The sequence below is a fragment of the Andrena cerasifolii genome, chromosome 16, assembly GCF_050908995.1.
Source record: "Andrena cerasifolii isolate SP2316 chromosome 16, iyAndCera1_principal, whole genome shotgun sequence".
Lineage (NCBI taxonomy): Eukaryota > Metazoa > Arthropoda > Insecta > Hymenoptera > Andrenidae > Andrena > Andrena cerasifolii.
Genome location: NC_135133.1, coordinates 704985 through 726154, shown reverse-complemented (window position 1 = coordinate 726154; position 21170 = coordinate 704985). Strand labels below are relative to the sequence as shown.

Here is a 21170-nt window from a genome sequence, read left to right as displayed (position 1 = left end):
AAATCACAAAAAATAGAAGATAATAATAATTACAAAATAAAAAAAAGATGTGAAATCAAAATGGGCTGCAAGTACATAAAGGTGGTTTCCAACTGGGCTTAAGATGACACAACTACATATACACAGCTAAAATGCTGTGTTCATACATTGTGCTCATTTCATTACTCATATCGCGGACATTTTAATTAACCCATCAAAAAGAATCCCATTTAAAAACATTGTTGTAAATTAATAGCTTTAGAAAATTAATTAATGATATACAAAAATTGCGCCAATTATAATAATCGCTATTTATACAAAATAAAAATGTATTACATAATATTAAGCAGATATATTTTTATACAAATAAATATTTTATTCAAAATACTTGGCGCTGCGATACCGAAGAAATGCTACTTGTATTAGTATTAATAATTTACAATTACCCCCTTACAATCTAAAATACATAATATACATATACATATTAGAAACGCTGTCAGATTTATTCTACCTACATATATTTAATATTTAATTCTAATATCATACATAGCATATGCACACGCACACATACACACATTCACGAATGCACGCACAAGAAAGAGAGAAAAAGATTAATGCAATTTAAACATATTTATTCAGTTTAGCAACACCAATGTGGATCGCAGCGCCAAGTATTTTGAATAAAATATTTATTCGTATTAAAATATTTATTTGTATAAAAATATATCTGCTTAATATTATGTAATACATTTTTATTTTGTATAAATAGCCATTATTATAATTGGCGCAATTTTTGTATATCATTAATTAATTTTCTAAAGCTATTAATTTACAACAATGTTTTTAAATGGGATTCTTTTTGATGGGTTAATTAAAATGTCCGTGATATGAGTAATGGAATGAACACAATGTATGAACACAGCATTTTAGCTGTGTATATGTAGTTGTGTCATCTTAAGCACAGTTGGAAACCACCTTTATGTACTTGCAGCCCATTTTGATTTCACATCTTTTTTTTATTTTTTGTAATTATTATTATCTTCTATTTTTTGTGATTTATTTGATTTGGTGTACTTGGCGTAATTTCTTTACTTTTTTTAAGTTTTTTTATGGGGATCTCACTTCTTTTTATAAAGATAATTCATGTACTTGGCGTAATTTCTTTACTTTTTTGAAGTTTTTGTGGGGATAATTTATTACTTATCGCATGCTCGGTACCTTTCAAAAATTGTAAGACCTGCAGAAATTCTTAGTAAAATATTCACCAGTGAACAAGTGACACCAGTAATTAATGAAGACAGCGATGATGATTGAATACATCAGACACGATTTTTGTTGCCATCCATCGATAATTGTTACAGGTAAGAGATTTGAAAACCAATTTCACATATTAATATAATGTAGGAATTGTTAAACAATGTCGTAATTGACAGGATAAACGGCGGCATAACAAGCAGTCCAAACTCATATTTACGTATATTTCAGGTTAATCTAGAGACGCGGTAGCGTCTCGACGCCAAGTACAGGAAAGACACCCTGTATATGTCGACAGTCGCTACCGTGTACCTTTACTCGTCGCGGAGCCATTCCAACCTAACCTGAAACTTATTTCCTTAATATCTCATCACGCCTGCAATATTTTCTAAATTTAAAGGCATTTTTCTTATGTAAACCGCATATAAGCTTTCGAATAAGACCAATTTCAATAAAATCGGTCCGCGCATAACCGAGATATCGTAATATCGTCTCATGAATCTGTCAGATGCGATAAGGTTTTTCTTCTGATTCTCCAACCAAATTTAGTCGACATAATACGTATACGCGTTACACGCACACCTTCAGCCAAAACGGAACTAACACACGTTTCGTTCGTCAATCGCTATCTTCACTATGCAATCTACTCCAAATTTTGACAGCTTACCGTCAAGTTACAACCAAGTTATAAACGTGTTTTTACAAATATATACATAAATGAATTTCTTTTTAATTTAAATTATAAAAACCAATTTAAACCAATTCCACCAATCCAATTGTCTTGAAGTTTTGCAGGCGTGCGTAGTTTAGATGACAATACAATATATTTTTAAAAAAACCCGAGAGGATGAAAAAATTATCCAGTCATCAATTAATAATATAATAATAATTTATAATATTGAAAATTATCTGAAGTCATTCTCCATGTAAATTATCTTTGTAAAAAGTAGTGAGATCTCCATAAACGACTTCAGAAAAGTAAAAAAATTACGCCAAGTACATGTAATCAAATAAATCACAAAAAATAGAAGATAATAATAATTATAAAATAAAAAAAGATGTGTAATCAAAATGAGCTGCACGTGCATAAAGGTAATGATAAATACAAATAAATATTTTAATACGAATAAACATTTTATTCAAAATACTTGGCGCTGCGTCCCGAATTGGTGCCGCTAAACTGAATAAATATGTATAAATTGCATTAATCTTTTTCTTTCTTTCTTGTGTGTGCGTTCATGAATGTGTGCGTGCGCATATGCTACGTATGACATTAGAATTAAATATATGTAGAATAAATCTGACTGCGTTTCTAATATGTATATGTATATGTTTATGTATTTTAAATTGTAAGGGAGTTATTGTAAATTATTAATACGAGGACAATTAACATTTTTTCTGTTTCGCAGCGCCAAGTATTTTGAATAAAATGTTTATTCGTATTAAAATATTTATTTGTATTTGTCATTACCTTTATGTACGTGCAGCTCATTTTGATTTCACATCTTTTTTTATTTTATAATTATTATTATCTTCTATTTTTTGTGATTTATTTGATTTCATGTACTTGGCGTAATTTTTTTACTTTTCTGAAGTCGTTTATGGAGTATGTTTTACAAATATTCGTAAAACATTCGAAAATAAATATTGATCGTTGTGTCGTAAAGTTAGGAAATATATGTAATTAATGAAAAAAAAACTTAAACTAAGGGAACTTGGAAAGTTCGAGGCTCGAACCTACGTTTAAAGAGTTCGCAGCGATATAGCAGCTCGACACTCTACCGCTACGCCACCGACGCCGTTGGAAAATACGGTAGGTACTTTACAATGTAAGGCGCATAACATAGTTTTAAATGATTCGGATTTTCAGTTTCTTTAATTCCTATGATGTTTTGCTGTACGTATAAACATAGAAGATCGCATAAAACACTTATTTCATGAAGCAATTCGACGTATAAGTTACTCTGACACGGAAAAAACGACGAAAAAATCGGTTTTTAATGTTTTTAGCTGCGGCGCACCAAATTGAAAAATCTGAAAAAAATTCAGTACAATAGTAACAATGATACGTACTTACAGTAAAAATATAATTATAGTGCCAAGACTGCTTCGATACACAATCGGCATTTTTCAGCATTTTTTGGCGTTTTTTATTTTCACAGCTTGGTTTTTCAATTTAAAAATCTGAAACAATTCTCTAATATGTGCCCCGATAACAGAAATGCCTCTGATTTTTTTCAAAAATTTTCATCCCCTAGTATAGGAGAAATTCGGCAAAAACCTGATTTCCTATTTTTGCCGTTTACTATCCCCGGGTGGAGATACGAAGTTGAAAATTGACACAAATGTTTCTTGTTTAATAAGCTTTCGAATGATTCATCGTGAGTCGAATTCGGTTCAAGGGCACATTTGACCATCTTAACCGGCTATACTCTTTACCTTCTCGAACCATGCAATTGGATAGAAACAATTTCTTTATCTCCAATACGTTAGGAAATATCCAGCTGTTTACTGTGTTCCCGCGGACACCCTGTACAATGAAATAAAATATAAAATATATGTCGGAGAAGGAAGGTAACCACTTAATCAGCTACGCTACGATCTTAATTAATAGGTCTATCTATTTTTCCCCCCACGCGATTCACACAATATATTGTACAATCTTCCAGTATGATCCACAGACGGTCAATATTATTGTGCAATATGAATATTGCAATATATTATACAATATATTGAGCGTCTAGGGTCCGAATCTCTTCTTCATTCACGCAATATATTGTACAACCTGTCAATATTATTGTGCAACTTTTCAATTTTATTCTGCAACTTTTCAATATGATCCACACACGGTCAATAGTATTGTGAAATATTGAATAGTGCGCAATAATATTAAACGTCTATAAGTTGCTTTAGCCCCGTTACGCAGTTGCCACAAGTTGCCGGCGGCCAGGTCGCCGACGACCACAAGATACACGGGGATATACAGGGTGTCCCAAAAATGTCGGAGTTCCTTGAAAGGGGTGACTCAGGGGGTGATTTGAAACAACTTTTTCCTTAGCGAAAATATTGTCCGAAGCTTCGTTAACGAGATATTAACAAAAACCCCCGACCAATCAGAGCGCGCGCCTTCCGCCCGAGCTCCCGTTGTAGCGTTGGCTACGCGGCAGGCGGCTGCGCTTGTACTACGAAGGTATGAACAAGCAAGTCGGCATGCACCGAAGGAAATCGCGTTACACAGTTTTACTTTAAAGCGGAATCTTAAATAATAATTGTTTGAAGTGAGAGGATAAGAAATACGCAAATTTCGTTTTCAAATAAGGCATAAACGAAAAGGTAATGTAACAAAAAAGTGTGACAAGTGATCATAATTCGTTATTGAGGTAAAAATCCGTAGTTTAATCACGGCCAACATAACTAAATTTAAAAAATAATATTAGGTGTATGAATAAATTCTTTCAGACTGGATTTACATAATCGGTATAAAGCATCCGAATTTCTATCGCAGTGATATTCGTAAGCTATCAGAAATTTGGCAAAAGGTAATTAACAATAATGGAAATTATTTCGATGATTGAGTTGTTTTTATTTTATTTTTTTTAAATCAAACTGTTATTGAACCCTAAAATCGTACAGAATTTATTTCTACACCTAATAATCACTAATAAATTAAATAACACTCACCCCTATGGGCATTCCTTTCCTTCCTTTCCTTCCTTTACGGAAACCTGTGTCACTAAGTAGGTCACTGTGCCGATCCTGGTCATCGGTGGACGAAAAGATTTATGGTAGGGTTGCGCCCACTGCTCAGCTGATCGCAGGTATAACACCACCCGACGGTAAGGATCGCAACGTCAAGTGCATCCGGGTTAATGTACCGAATATTCACTTCACTGCACGGCCACTAACACTGATCACTTAATTTACTTTTCATGGAACGTGTTGTTCCTACGTTATAAAATTGGTGGCCCCGAAAGGGGCCGATTACTGTTATTTGAGCAGTTGCTCGATGTGACCACCCTCAGCGTCTATGCACGCCTCAGCGCGTACAATCACTTGCCTTTGGACGGCCAGCAATGTTTGCGGCGTAATATTTGCTACTGCAGCGTGAATTCGAACAACTATGTCTTCCAGTGTATCCACTGGCTGACGGTACACCTCATCCTGAAATGATTGTTGTACAACAGATACAAAACGTAAGTAAAAAAAGAATACTTATAAGAAAAAGTAACAGCAATAATGAAATTACCTTCAGGTAGCCCCAGAAGAAAAAATCCAGCGGGGTCATATCCGGTGACCGTGGGGACCACGCAACAGGACCGCCGCGGCCGATCCGATCCACCTGTCCTGGAAGGTTTGATTTAGGTAGTCGCGGGCAATTGTGGCGTAGTGAGGTCCAGCCCCGTCTTGCTGATAGAACATGTTCCGTCGGATCTCATTTGGAATATGGTTCATGAGATCCGGCAGAACATGCTCTAAAAACACTTTATACGCTGGGCCGTCCATCCTGTCTGGCAGCATGTACGGCCCAACGATGTACTCGCCACAAATGCCGGCCCATACATTAATCGACCAACGGACTTGTGCTGCGCGTGTCCGAAGCGCTAGTGGATTCTCGTCGCTCCACAAATGCCGATTGTGGGAATTGAAGCACCCTTCCCTATTGAAGAGTGCTTCGTCCGTCCACAATATGTATTTGCAGAACGACGGATTCCGCTGCACTTCTCCCAACAGCCACACTGAATACTCAACCCGCTGGTCGCCATCCCCGGGGTGCAAATGTTGCACCCGTACATAGCTGTACGGATGCAACATGTTTTCCCTCAGAGTTCGGTGTACCGTCATTCTGCTGGCACTAGAAGAAAATGCAGAAACATCCATTATTAGATAACATTTGTTTTCCTCAATTAATAATTGCTGCAGTTATCTTGTACTGTGACTTACTCTAGGCGGCGGCTCAAGTCGCGCACGCTGAGGGTTGGATCATCGTTTATGGCGTCCAACACGTTCTCTGCTACCGCAAGGTTCCGCGCGGCTCTGGGTCTACCCACGTTACTGCCTCGCGGCATCATCGACCCCGTCGAGTATAATCTTGACGCTAAACGTCGAATTGTACCCTCGCTGGGGGTTTGGATGTGCGGGTATTCCCGTGCAAATGCACGCACGGTAGCACTTGCGTCCCCGTTGTTCCGGGCGTACACCCAGAACATCGCGTAATATTCTTGAGCGGAGAACATTTCTGGGACGAGATTGCTAGCTGACTGATAGGATTTTTTCAAGCAACTTCCTCTACCCCCAAGTAGTTTCTCTCGTTCCATTATGAGTTAACTCCCACCAGGACAAGAGGCTTTAGGTAAAAAGAAGCCAGCACATTTTCGAAACACACGTGCTTTGCAGAAGTGCAACGAACGAACCATCCTACACTTTCACAAAAGCCCGTGCTCCGTCCTTTTACTGCCAATGTACCCGTTGCTTCGAGATAGACAGCAGACACCACGTGTTTCGGTTCGAAAGGGTCCGAAGAGAGGAGAAGCAGAAAGTCTTCGAGTGGCTATAAAGAAGAAAATGCATACCATTCCTGTTTCCGTTTTCCGATACCTCGAGTTCACGTCTGCTACGAGGCGTAACCAATTATGTCATAAATTGTCCAAAACTGTAGGAAACAGTTCTCTACCGCCGACTAGCGGGACAATACGGTCATAAACCGCGACCCTGGCGAAATGCTCTGGCCGATCAGCCTGATTAGTTTTAAATACGCCTCGCGGAGTGGCACAGGAAGAAAGGGGGTAACTCGCTGACTGCGCGTAGTCCCACCTGCTTCGTCCTTCCTTCCAATTAAAAGCAGGACCCTTATCTCTCGAGTATAAGCACGCGCTCGAATTTCTAAACAAAAGCACGCGTTGACGTATTCCGTGCGAGAAAAGGTGGGCATGAATTCCGATTGGTCGTAACCTAACCAATCTGCCCTGCATCCCTCTCAAACGACCACTGACTTGAAGAGGCCCTCTTCACAGCTATGTCTCCTCCCTGAGGCCCACCTTCTCTCGCACGGCATACGTCGATGCGTGCTTTTGTTTTGAAATTCGAGTGCGTGTTTATACTCGAGAGATAAGGGATTTATGCGAATTTTGAGGGAAGACCACGCGTCGATGGCGGGCTACCCCATTTCTTCCTGTGTCTCTCCACGAGGCGTATTGACGGTGGATTGTAGGAGCGTAGGTGTCTGGATGCCAGTTATTGAATTCAAAAGACGATAGAAACACTTTATTGCAAAACACACATGTACTATAATATTAAAATAAATCATATTCCTCTCGGGCAGGAGTACTGACAATGATCGAACTTACGCCCTACTTCGCGCAGACCGATTACACGGGGGGTAGTTGGGTCACATACCCGTCCACGCTTACACTCCGCGTTCACAATTGTGTTCTCGCTAACGCGTCACTCGTCCCATGATCGACAATCGACTCTCCCTAGCCCGCTCGGGCTCGATTATCGGGCGCTATCGGGCGGTACCGAGCGCTCTCGGTCGATCGCTCGCTGGGAACGTTGAAGACGCCTCTTGGTATCGCCTGCCTATTAGGCAAGGCCTTACAGGATAATATTTTTTAATTCCTATATTTGTGGCATCAAGAATAAAGAATTGTTTGACAGATCAGACGGCGCGTAGATCGACGATTCACGCGCAAAGTTCGTCGAGCGACGTCTGATTCCACCTAAGGTGATACGGCCTGGTACCCGGTGGCGAAGACAACCCCCCGCTGTGCCCCACAGAATTTCATGGCTTTCGACCCTGAAAGGAGTTGGAGTGCCTACTAAGAAATGAGAAATCTTCGACATCCGCATTTCTCATCAGATCTTTGCGAAAATGAGGCCAATTGATGATTCCTTATGTTTCGCCGATGAAACTGACACCAAGAACGACGTAATTCGGAAAATAATGAAGGAAATGAACAATTCATTTCCATAACCTCAAGCTAATTTCGTTAATAATTTATAGCTAGCGTCTCCAATTCAATGCTATGATAACGTGATTCGATTTCGGTAGTCCCTTCTGAAAAATAAAACAACGGGTACCAGGGGTACCAGGCCACATCACCTTAGGTGAAATCAGGCGGCGCCCGCCGAACTTTGCGGGTGAATCGCTGCTCCACGCGCCGTCTGATCGATCATGAAACCTGTCAAACAATTCTTTATTCTTGATGACACAAATATAGAAACTAAAAAGTATTATCTTGTAAGGCCTTGCCTAATAGGCAGGCGACACCAAGAGGCGTCTTCAACGTTCCCAGCGAGCGATCGACCGAGAGCGCTCGGTACCGCCCGACAGCGCCCGATAATGTAAGCGAGCCCGAGCGGGCTAGGGAGAATCGATTGTCGATCATGGGACGAGTGACGCGTTAACGAGAACGCAATTGTGAACGCGTAGTGTGAGCGTGGACGGGTATGTGACCCAACTACCCCCCGTGTAATCGGTCTGCGCGAAGTAGGGCGTAAGTTCGATCATTGTCAGTACTCCTGCCCGAGAGGAACACGATTTACTTTAATATTATAGTACACGTGTGTTTTGCAATAAAGTGTTTCTATCGTCTTTTGAATTCAATAACTGGCATCCAGACATCTACGCACCTACATTCCACCGTCTATACGCTTCCTGGAGAGACACAGGAAGAAATGGGGTAGCCCGCCATCGACGCGTGGTCTTCTCTCAAAATTCGCATAAATCCCTTATCTCTCGAGTATAAACACGAACTTCAATATCAAAACAAAAGCATGCGTTCACGTATTATTCCGTGCGAGAGAAGCTGGGCAGTGGGGAGGAGGTATTGCTGTGAAGAGGATCCCTTCAAGAGAGCAACCGTTTAGGAGGGATGCAAATCCGATTGGTCCTAATACAATCTGCTCCCTATAGTTTAGAAATTTGGTCTAGCAACTTTCACACCTCCTAACCTAACCAATCGAACTTGCATCCCTCCCAGAAGAACCGGCCATCCGAGCGTAGAAGCAAGTGCGAGATAAAAGACTATTGAAGTTGAAAATTGAGTCTGAATGAGGAAATTGAGTAAATGTTATGACGGTTTGAAACATTAACATTAGTAAGTAGCATTTCTGACGGAAAAGTATTGTCCAGCCTTTGGGCCTGCCATTCCTAACCCAGACCTTTGGCATGTAGGTATCTGTTCAACAGACAAGACCACCCGTGGCGCCAGCAAGACCGTCCCTGGTCTTTGCTATTTCAGCGGGTTTTCTTCCAGTGAAAGTCAGTAAATTTGCAAGCGCAATATCTCAAAATCAGTGGAAATCAAGTGTATACATTAATGCTTATTGAATTTGTCTTGGAACGCGCTATCAACTCACCTCTTCAAAAAAATAGTTCCATTTAAAAAATCGAACTTGACCATCGTATCTTTTAAAATAATAATCGAAAAAAAATCGTCTGCGCTCATAAATTGGCCCCCTCGAACCATGTAATGCCATATTTTTTTATCTTTTTATCTCTAATACATTGAGATATCCAGCTTGTTGTGGCCAAAATGTCGCCTTTATATTTGGAGGGTGTAAGTCTCCGACGACACAATGTGACACTCCGTGCTGTTTTTACGCCACACGAGTTCATTGGTTGATGATGATTGGAATGTGATAGGTTGAGTGAAATCAAACACAGACACTACAGCGCGTAACAATGAACAATAACATAACGATATATTTTAATCACTATTGATTGAAATAAGTAATAGACGAGGTTGTGTTACAATTGTAATCTCACGCGATTGTAATGTCTAGAAAGTATAAGCGGTTTGTCGATGCTGACGGTAAGAGAGTTTTGTCTGATATGATTTTTCAAAGTGGTCTGTCTGGCGCTGCGAAGATCACGAAACCCTTGTGGGGGTGTGTCTTAACTAGGAGGTGATCTAAATGATTGCTCATTGGTTGAATTGATTTGGCTGGAACGACGAAAAGTGACTGGAAAGGGGCACGTGTGATTTCGGAGAAACCGAACCGATCAGAGCGACGTCGTGCCGTCTGTTTATTATTGGCAACGTCTGGAAAAGCGTAATCTCGACTCGGTCTAAGAGCCCCTATTCCAACTACGCCGGTCGTAAATTCTTAGTCCCAAAGTGTTAGGCCCCAACTGACAGACCAAGTGTCTACCACGTGCGGACTGACAACGCGCAGAGCACAATACGATCCGCTTGGAGCTTTGAAAATTACATCGTATCGCTCAACATGCTGCCCCCTCTTGAACGATTACGTTCAATACAATCTAAAAACGTGCGTACGTAGCATAATCTCCATAAACCGATTAACGCTGTCGCGAGGTTGCACACATCACACTGGAATTAGCTTCAAGTCACATAATAAACCATTAAGAAAAAAGTACATATGTCGAACACACTATTATATATATATGACACATAAAATAAAACACACACCACACGAACCCGAATCGTGTCATACAAACATGCCGACGCACAGCACACGAAAGTGATAAAGAAAACCCGATTAATTTAGACCGACTACGGATAATCGCCTACAAACTAGGGTTATAAATTGATCTAATACTAATAAACAAGGTAATGTTTCAATTATCAGTTACAGGTAAAGAACTTAATCTCTTAATCCTACGCTTATATTCCCCGGTTAAAGTTTTCACAGTTGCCACTCTAACAATACCATCCTCACCAGGATAAGTAGCGACAATTCGTCCCATAGGCCAGCATAATGGAGGTGTGTTGTATTCCTTCAGATTAACTAGCATTCCTTCCGTAATTTGGGAGTGGTTTGTTCGTCATGCCATTTTCTCCTGACGGTCAGCTCATTCAGATACTCCCTATACCATCTTGACCAAAAATGCTGACGGAGTTGCTGGATATGTTGCCAAGATGAAAGTCGACCTGTTTTGACACTTGTAAAATCGCACTCAGGAGTGCTTGTTAACGAGTCACCTATTAGGAAATGACCAGGAGTTAATGGACTGAGGTCATTCGGGTCAGATGACAACGGAGTCAGTGGTCGAGAATTAAGGATTGCTTCTATTTCCGCGAGACATGTTGTGAACCCCTCGAACGTGAGTACAGTGTTTCCCACAATACGTATTAAATGATGTTTCATGGATTTGACAGCAGCTTCCCATAATCCACCGAAATGGGGAGCACGTGGAGGAATAAAGTGCCAACGAACATGGTGCTCCGATAAATATTTGTGAAATTGATCCTTAAGGTCATGTTTAAGAATTGCATCACGTATCTTTTGCAATTCACGACTTGCACCAACGAAATTAGTGCCATTGTCGCTATATAAATCGGTACACTTACCTCGCCTAGCAAAAAATCGTTTCAAAGCAGCAAGGAAGACGTCCGATGTCATATCACTGACGAGTTCTAAATGCACTGTCTTAGTGCTGAATCATACAAACACCGCCACATAAGTTTTGATTTTCTTGGTGTTCCGAAGCTTTTTCTCCTTAATGTGAAACGGCCCGCAGTAATCAACCCCCGTCACCAAAAACGGTCGGTTCAATACAACCCTGTCCCTCGGAAGTTGACCCATTGGATATTGAGGAACTATAACCGTGAGTTTATGACACGTAATACATTTCCGAAGAACAGACTTGACCGCCATCATACCGTTAATCGGCCAATACCTCTGACGCACCGCGTGCAACGTGCCTCGTGCTCCAATGTGACCGTGTTTTACATGAATTTTCCGAATTATTAGCTCCGTAAGAAAGTGGTTTTGAGGTAATAATAACGGATGCTTAACTGAGTAAGATAGTAATGAATGCGTTAATCTACCGCCTACCCTTAACAGTCCATCTTTATCCAAAAACGGACATAAGGCAGTGAATCGATTTCCGCATTTAGTGCTTTCGCCAGTGGAAAGATCGTGAATCTCCTTCGCAAATACCAATCCCTGCAGCAACCGTATTAATCGAAGATGTGCTTGGGTTAACTCGTCAGAAGTGAGAGGCCCTACACGCTTCGGCTTATGACAGGTATTATAATAAAATCTAAGACAATACGCCGTAACGCGTTGTAACAGCACAAATGAAGAGAATTTCTCCAACAATCGAAATTCCGCGTTGGTCATTGCGTGTAACACCACAACTTTGCGCTTCTCGGGAATGTCTATCGGCTGCATGTCATATTGCGGCCAAGTGTCTTCTGACTGAGATAGCCATTGGGGTCCGCTGAACCTGCTGGTTGCAGAAATAGAATTTTGGATGTTGGATCCCCGTGTAACGGTGTCGAGCGTGACGTAACGCTTCTTACAGGATTTCGGGATTGGTTCGAGTGGCGTGCGTTAAGAATTAAAATTCAAGAACAAGAATTTAACTTAATAGTGTTTATTCAGGAAAACACTTCTAAATCATACAAACAAACATAAATTAACACTTTATAATTTTAAAGGAATTATAATAATTAAATAGGTTGCGACTCTCGGTCGGTACAAAGAAATAAAGTTGATCGTCTTGGGTTGCGACTCTCGGTCGGTACAAAAGAACGCCCGTTTGATCGATCAATTTAATATATGTAACTTAAATGACTAATAATGACGTCTTAGTCGATAGAATGAATTAGATTATGGATAGTGACTCTCGGTCAATATAGAAGGATAATAGGTTTATGTAGTAGTTTAGGATTTAGGAATTGAATATGTTAAGTTGAGATACGTTTTAAATTGTTCTCCGTTTCATCAGGGGCAGGTTTGCCACCTGGAGTGATCTCAGTCCCACGTTGCTCAGGAGTAATGTACTAACCTGAGAATAAGAATTAATAACTTTGCTTCAACTAACTAAGGGGCCTACAAGGCAGCTTCCACGGCCTGAACGTCTCGTCAAACTTAGCGACTATGGCTTTGGTTGGGACGCTCGACAGAACCGAGGGGCCTACAAAGCGGCTTCCAAAGTTGGAGCATTAATTTATGTTGGGATCAGCTATAAGCTTTAAATGATCCTTTTACATTGAATAATTGAATGCTTGAAATAGAATTCTTGACTGGTATCGAATGAACCGAATAGAATGGAATGAATCTCTCTGGGCTATCGTGCCCGTATTTATACATGTTCTGGATTTTGGGAGCACACCAATAGGAATGGAGTTCGACTATAACGCGTCAATGATTCTCGACTCGCTCGATCTGTTCTCCAGCCGGTCTACAAATCGACTGGTTAGTGCGCAGGCGCGCGTGGAACGCTCGATTCTCCCACTCATTGCTATGCATATTTCTCTGTTCTCGATCCTTACTCTCGCCGATCCGCCGATTGACTGAGGATCGCGCATGCGTTCGATTCTCCCACTCTTCATCACTCGATTCTCTCTTTCATCGCACTCGCGTCTCGCGATACTCTGAGCTAATTTTAATATTAATACTAAACACACCTTATAAAAGTAGGATTAATAAGAATATAATAAAAATATAAGTATTTAAGTGCTTATTAATTGGTTTTATTAACGCGAAAAAGAAAGGCGCAGTTTTGGAGGTTTGTTACACCCGTGATAATAGATCAGCGGCGTTGTGTTCGGAAGGTACATATAACCATTGACTTGGAATACTGTGTTGCTGTATCTGGCTAACGCGATTTGCAACAAACGTTTTGAGTGTATGTGGTGCGGTACGTATCCATTGCAGCGTGATTGTCGAATCCGACCAAAACACTACTTTTTCAAATGAGATATTTATGGCCTTGGTAATAATTTGGTATAACTTGATTAGCAATACCACACCACACAGCTCCAACCGTGGAAGAGATTGAGTTTTCAAAGGTGCAACCTTTGATTTTGACGACACGAGTTGTGCGCTTAACTTTTGGCCATCGCATGTCGTACGAATGTATATGCACGCGCCGTACGCTTGTTCGCTAGCATCGCAGAACCCGTGTAACTGCAGATGGGTATGAACACCGGAAATAACACGTCTTGGGATTTGAATGCGTTGGATCAAGGGCAATTGCGACTGGAAATTAATCCACGCCCCATAAATGTCTGCTGGAACCGACTCATCCCAATCGAGTTTGCATTTCCAGAGGCTCTGCATCAGCATCTTAGCCTGTACAATAACAGGACCTAATAACCCTAAAGGGTCGAAGAGTTGGGCAATACGGGATAAAATATTGCGTTTGGTGACCTTCTGTAAAGGTTCTACCTGCTTAATGGTGTACCCTAGCACATCCTGTTCAGCCTTCCAGTATAACCCCAGCGTCTTTTTTTCATCAGACGCGTTCAACACCATATGATCATTGCTACTGACATCCTGAAATGACTCGAGCAAACGCGAGTCATTTGATACCCATTGTCGAAGTTGGAATCCTCCCTTCGCGGCCAAACGGATCAAATCATCCCTAAGAACCATAGCCTCGTCCAACGAATCCGCTTCTGTGAGCACATCATCGACATAAAAGTCTTTAAGAAACGCGTTTGCAGCTATTGGTGATTGGTAATCTCGTTATGTGCTAATTGGTGGAGAGTTCTAATTGCCAGAACAGGAGCTGATGCCGTCTCGTATGTAACTGTGTTTAACTCGTACGTTTTGAGCGGATGGTTAGAGTTCTCGCACCATAAGATACGTTGATATTTTCGATCTACCGCACGTACATTAATTTGCCGATACATTTTTGCTATATCGGCGGTTAGCACATATTTATGTAAACGAAATCGCGTGATTAAACTGACCAAATCGTCTTGGATCGTTGGTCCCACCATCAGCGTTTCATTCAACAATACACCGGATGATGAACGCGCTGATGCATCGAATACCACCCTGACCTTTGTAGTCAGGCTATTATCTTTGACCACGGGATGATGAGGCAGATAGATACCTGTGGTGCTTTCGTTTGTAACTTGTGTCATATGACCTAAGCATTCGTATTCTTTAAGAAATTCAACGTATTGACTCTTGATAACATGACTTCTGTTGAGAGACCGTTCTAAGGACAAAAATCGTTTCAATGCTATCTGATATGATTCACCAAGCTTCTTTCTCTGATCGTTAAATGGAAGACTAACTGTGTATCGACCGGTCACTGCATCGCGAGTCGTATGGGAAATGTAGTGATTTTCATACGCTTGTTCTTCGGGAGACAATAGTTTAACGGAGGGACACTCCTCAAGGTTCCAAAATTTATGCATGTCCGTTTGGAGATCGTCTAGCGTCAAATTGCAAGTAACTGATTGAACCGCTGGTTTATCCGGTACATGTCCAACCACTATCCAACCGAATTGAGTTTTTTTGCAGTCTAGTGCATTGATTCGCTAGAACTATTCGAACAATGCACATCAAGTCCCAGAAGAATTGACCACCAAGAATTCCGTCTATATTGCCGGGTATATGATACTCTGGATCTGCTAAATGTATCCCGGCACGAATATTCAATGCTTGCCTATCAATTAGGTCATGAGGTAATGGTTGTGAAACCTCCCGAACTATCAAGAATGTTACGTTCTTTGAATAACGAGAATTTCGCGATTTAATTTGTGCCCGAGTGAGTTTAGTACTAGCTGAATTCATAGCGTTTGTGCCACAAAGAGGTATATTCACAGTTTCCGTGGGTAAATTAAGTTGTCGGCACATTCTATCCGATAAAAAACGCGACTCGGCGCATGAATCTAGTAGCACCCTGCATTTATGAGGTTTTCCGAACCGATCAGCGATGTCGATGACCGCCGTACATAAAATTACCATCGGCCGAGCGCTTACTACCGAGCAGGTATTGCTTACCTGCACCGCTGCTGGTGTGGGGGTAGGGTCTACGTGCAATAAAGTGTGATGCCGTTTATGGCATCGTCGGCAAGTACTTGCCTGACAGTCCCTCACTGAATGGTTTGACCGTAGGCAATTAAAAAAAAGATGTTTTTCCTTCACTAATTTTGACCTTTCTGGTACGGAAAGGCTAAGGAGCTTGCTGCAATTTTGGGAAAAATGTGGCTCTCGACAAAAGCTGCATAATATCGCGTTCTGGGTGGAATGAATTTGAGTGTTCGATCGTAGTTCCCTTATTGCGGGTTTGTTACGATTTTGTATGTCTTGTCGATTTCTAACAGTTTTGTTAGCTGCGGCAGGAGCCACGGCAGGACTCGCAGCAGTGGGTTCTCCCCCGCCGACGGGTTCGATCATCTGATATCGATCATGCAAGAAGGAAAATAACTTCTCCAAACTCGGAAACGCTGTACCACGCGTGTGTTCCTTCCACTTGAGCGCGGATTCTTCATCCAGTTGAGATACAATCAAATGAATAAGCACGGTATCGGCACTAGGCTGCTGCAGAGATTGTAACGCGCGGTAATGAGCCTCCATGAGGTTCAGAAACGTTCTAAAATCGCGATGTGTTGGCTTTTGCAACAACGGTGCGTCAACGATTGCCCTCAAATGATTTGTAACGATGCTTGCGGGTTGATTATAGCGCTTCTCTAACAGGTTCCAAGCGACCATGTAATTGGCAGCGGAGTTTCCCACCGATTCTATAGCTTTCGCTGCTTCGTCCTTTAAACACGATCTGAGGTATAAGAGTTTCTTGCATTCCTTAATGCGTACGTTTTCGTGGATTGAAGACTGAAACTGGTCAGAAAACCCGGGCCAGTCCTCGTATGCTCCAGCAAAGGTTGGCAAATTGATTTTTGGCAAATACACATCTTTATCGACAGTCTCGATGGTTGATTGTGGCGACGCTCGTAAATTTAAGGATTCAACCCCTAATCCACCAACAGTTTGCGAATGAGGTTGGAGTTTATTCAAAATATCCATCGCGCGTGCTTTGCAAGTACTGAACGCGGATTTTAAAGCTATTCGTTCGCGCATTAACTCCCCGGTGGTATCTGCAGCGTCTAACTCCGCTTGCGTCTTACAAAACACTGTATACTCTTGCTCGAGTTCTTCAAAATGTACTTGGATTTGACTGCCCGAATCTCCCGATTCGGAACCATCTACTAATAGTTGAAACGTTTCAAGTTCCAATTTAAACGCTTCACGCTTCAACTTTAAGGTTCTCTGACGTTCTTCCGGAGTCGGTGCCATGGCGAGATTTTACCACGATAGAAACGCGAGACACGAGGTAGTAGGAGTTGATAATTCAATAGGTGACTCACAAGCAACAACTGAATGCAACTTACGTGGTCGATGTCTCTGGTTAGTCCTCTCGGCTTGTCAAAAGGTAGATGATGCGACTGATGCTGGTAGTAACGTCCTCGACGTTGACTCTGGACGAAGTCCGTGCCGTCGTCTCGGCACCGCTGCGAAGCTGGTTACGCCGATCCCTGGTGCTCAGCTACTGTTGCTGTCGCTGATGAGTTATGCGAGGTTACGACCTGGTGTTGTAGTCCCTCGGCTGCTGGGCCTTTTGACGATGAGGTGATCTGCCGAGTCCCGCTCTCTGGTTGCTACTCCTTGGCGATGAGGTGTTCTGTTCTTTCACAGCACTGGATATGTTGTCCAAGTAGGTGCGATTCAAGGCACTTCAGGCACTTGTAGATCCGGCTCGAAGGACCAAAATGTTGTGGCCAAAATGTCGCCTTTATATTTGGAGGGTGTAAGTCTCCGACGACACAATGTCACACTCCGTGCGGTTTTTACGCCACACGAGTTCACTGGTTGATGATGATTAGAATGTGATAGGTCGAGTGAAATGAAACACAGACACTACAGCGCGTAACAATGAACAATAACATAACGATATATTTTAATCACTATTGATTGAAATAAGTAATAGACGAGGTTGTGTTACAATTGTAATCTGACGCGATTGTAATGTCCAGAAAGTATAAGCGGTTTGTCGATGCTGACGGTAAGAGAGTTTTGTTTGATCTGATTTTTCAAAGTGGTCTCTCTGGCGCTGCGAAGATCACGAAACCCTTGTGGGGGTGTGTCTTAACTAGGACGTGATCTAAATGATTGCTCATTGGTTGAATTGATTTGGCTGGAACGACGAAAAGTGACTGGAAAGGGGCAAGTGTGATTTCGGAGAAACCGAACCGATCAGCGCGACGTCGTGCCGTCTGTTTATTATTGGCAACGTCTGGAAAAGCGTAATCTCGACCCGGTCTAAGAGCCCCTATTCCAACTACGCCGGTCGTAAATTCTTAGTCCCAAAGTGTTGGCCCGACTGACAGACCAAGTGTCTGCCACGTGCGGACTGACAACGCGCAGAGCACAATACGATCCGCTTGGAGCTTTGAAAATAACATCGTATCGCTCAACACAGCTGTTCAGTCTTCCCGCGGGCACCCTGTATATATTAGAGCTGATCAAGTAGCCGGAAAAAGCAAGCCGAGCCTGGCTCGGCTTGAAAAACCGAGCCGAGCCGGGTACCCGAAAGAACCGAGCGGCTTGGATAGAACCAAGTACTTGAATTTTTTTCAAGCGGCCCGAAAGAAACCGGACGGATTGGATGTAACCGAGCGGATTGAATTTTTCCAAGCGGCCCGAAAGAAACCGGGCGAATTGGATGGAACCGAGCGGATTGAATTTTTCCAAGCAGCCCGAAAGAAACCAGGCAGCTTGGAAAGTAAGCGGGCGGGCCCTAAGAAACCGGGTGGCTTGGAAAGAAACGAACGGTCCGAATGAAGGTCGAGCGGACCGCTCGTTTCTTTCCAAGCCACCCGGTTTCTTTCGGGCCGCTTGGAAAAATTCAATCCTCTTCGTTCTATCCAATCCGCCCGGTTTCTTACGGGCCGCTTGGAAAACATCAAGGACTTGGTTCTATCCGAGCGGCTCGGTTTCATCCAATCCGCCCGGTTCTTTCGGACCGCTTGAAAAACATTCAAGTACTTGGTTCTATCCGAGTCGCTCGGTTCTTTCGGGTACCTGGCTCGGCTTGGAAACCGAGTCCCGGATTGGTTCGGATTTCAAACTACCCGAATATTCAAGTACTCGTACAGCTCTAGTATATATGTGGTACGTTTTTACTTACTGTTAGTTAAACTAAATGTTTTTTACGGCTGCTGGTGTTTTGAATTATAGGTAATTATGATTACATAGTTACAATTTATAAGTATGTATTTGTAACAGTCTTGAAAAATTACAGTCGTAAGTAATTGTAACAGTCTTGAAAAGTTACAATCGTAAGTAATTGTAATTATCTTTCAATATTACAATTGTAATTGTCCTGCAATTACATGTAGCAATTACGATTGTAACTGAGGTGAGTAATAAGTAACGATTCGCGAAAGTAATTCATATTTGCCCTAAGAATTACATTACAATCGTAATTAATATGTAATTATTAATTGGATTAAATTTTGCCCAACTCTGTTGCACCGTTACACCCAGGACGAAACTCACGGTCTAAAAAGATAGTCCCCATTGTGATATTCAACTGCTCCATCTACCAATATTTTGTATCACACGAGGGTATTGTCCGAGGATGTCCGAATGTTTACATTAAAAACAAACCATGCTCGGAGTTCACGTTTTACGCTTTATACAAATGTTTTCCGGCAAAAGTGATCACTCAGGAAGCGTGACCAACTTGAAGCGGTATATTTCAAAACCCTGCGCCACTCAAAGCGTTAAATAACCGTTTACACTTTAACGACTCCAATACATCGTGCTGGCCTCGTTATTAATTATCTTGTTACTTTGCCTAGGCCGAGGCATTCTGTTCGACATACAATCCAGATGTGTACGTGGTCGTCTATTCCGTGGTAGACAGGCCAAGCCTGAAGGTGGCTGAGGATACTCTGCTGTACCTGTGGAAAAACGATTATATGGTGAACCAAGGCGTGATCCTCGTTGGAAACAAGGTCGACCTCGAGAGGAAACGCGAGGTCCCATCTGTTGGTGAGTTACTGTAATCTATATCTCCACAAAATTACCTTTTTTTAAAAATGGTACAAAAAAGTGCGTCAAGTAAACGCACGCGCGCAGACGAACGAAAAAAAAACTGTCGTAAATTTATTAATGTGTTATACTTAGCTCTACAAAACTAATGATATACAAAAATTGCGCCAATTATAACAATGACTATTTAAACAAATAAAAAATGTATTAAATAATATTAAGCAGATATATTTTTATTTTATACAAATAAATATTTCAATACCAATAAATATTTTATTCAAAATACTTGGCGCTGCGAAACCGAAAAAATCTTAATTGTCTTAGTATTAATAATTTACAATAACTCCGTTATAATATAAAATACGCAAACATATACATATACATATTAGAAACGCAATTTATACATATTTATTAGACTTCCGTTTCCGGTGCAAATGAGAGAGGAGTGTAAAAGAGTGCAGTGCTGGAAGTGGATGTGAGTGGAGCGTGGAAGTGGAGTGTAGAGGTGAAGGAGTTCCGCACCGCGCTCAAGAATTTTTCGAGCTCGCGTCTGCGAAAAGAAAACGCCCTAAAATCCTTTCGCTTATCACAAACCACTAAGGGGAGTCATGATCTCGACCATCTGGATCACGACCATGGGAACGGGTGTGACGCGACGACGACCCCAAAGGATTTCCTTATAGGGTCATTCTGGGAGAGACACACCACTTTTTTTCGATTCCTTATAAATTTTTAAATAAATATAACTGAAAATTTTGGTAAATATAATTTCATTGTTCATTTCAATCTCTGTCACAAAACAATACATTAAATATATAAAAACTTTATTATAACATTAAAATATGCTTTCTAAAAAGCTTCGAAAAAGTGCATCTAACCCCAGACCTGAGGGAGAGATGCACTTCAGATTCGGGAGAGATGCACCTACTTATTTGTATCCCCTTCTCCCTACTTCCATTATTTTTTTTTCTCTTCCACACATGTTACAGAGAGAAGGATACATGGTACATGTTTCGTGGAGCCATTTTGTACATTCCGGGCAACGAATCCAATCCACTCTAGAAGTGGTTGATTTATAATCCTCCAAACATTCATAGCAATTGTTATCCGAGTCTTCATCAATCTTGATCGACTTGTTCTTTGTTATATTTTTTTATTTTTCTTTA

General features: G+C 41.4%; 2 protein-coding genes across 2 annotated transcripts in view; both read left to right on the top strand.

Moving 5' to 3' along the window:
* Nucleotides 1–21170, top strand: part of LOC143377891 (uncharacterized) — a 168766-nt gene that overhangs the window by 95847 nt on the left and 51749 nt on the right. The window lies entirely within an intron of this gene.
* Nucleotides 1–21170, top strand: part of LOC143377876 (uncharacterized) — a 475856-nt gene that overhangs the window by 413479 nt on the left and 41207 nt on the right. The window contains exon 7 of the mRNA XM_076829675.1: nucleotides 19812–20004. Within this exon, the coding sequence (XP_076685790.1) occupies nucleotides 19812–20004 (193 nt within the window). The remainder of the gene's footprint in view (nucleotides 1–19811; nucleotides 20005–21170) is intronic.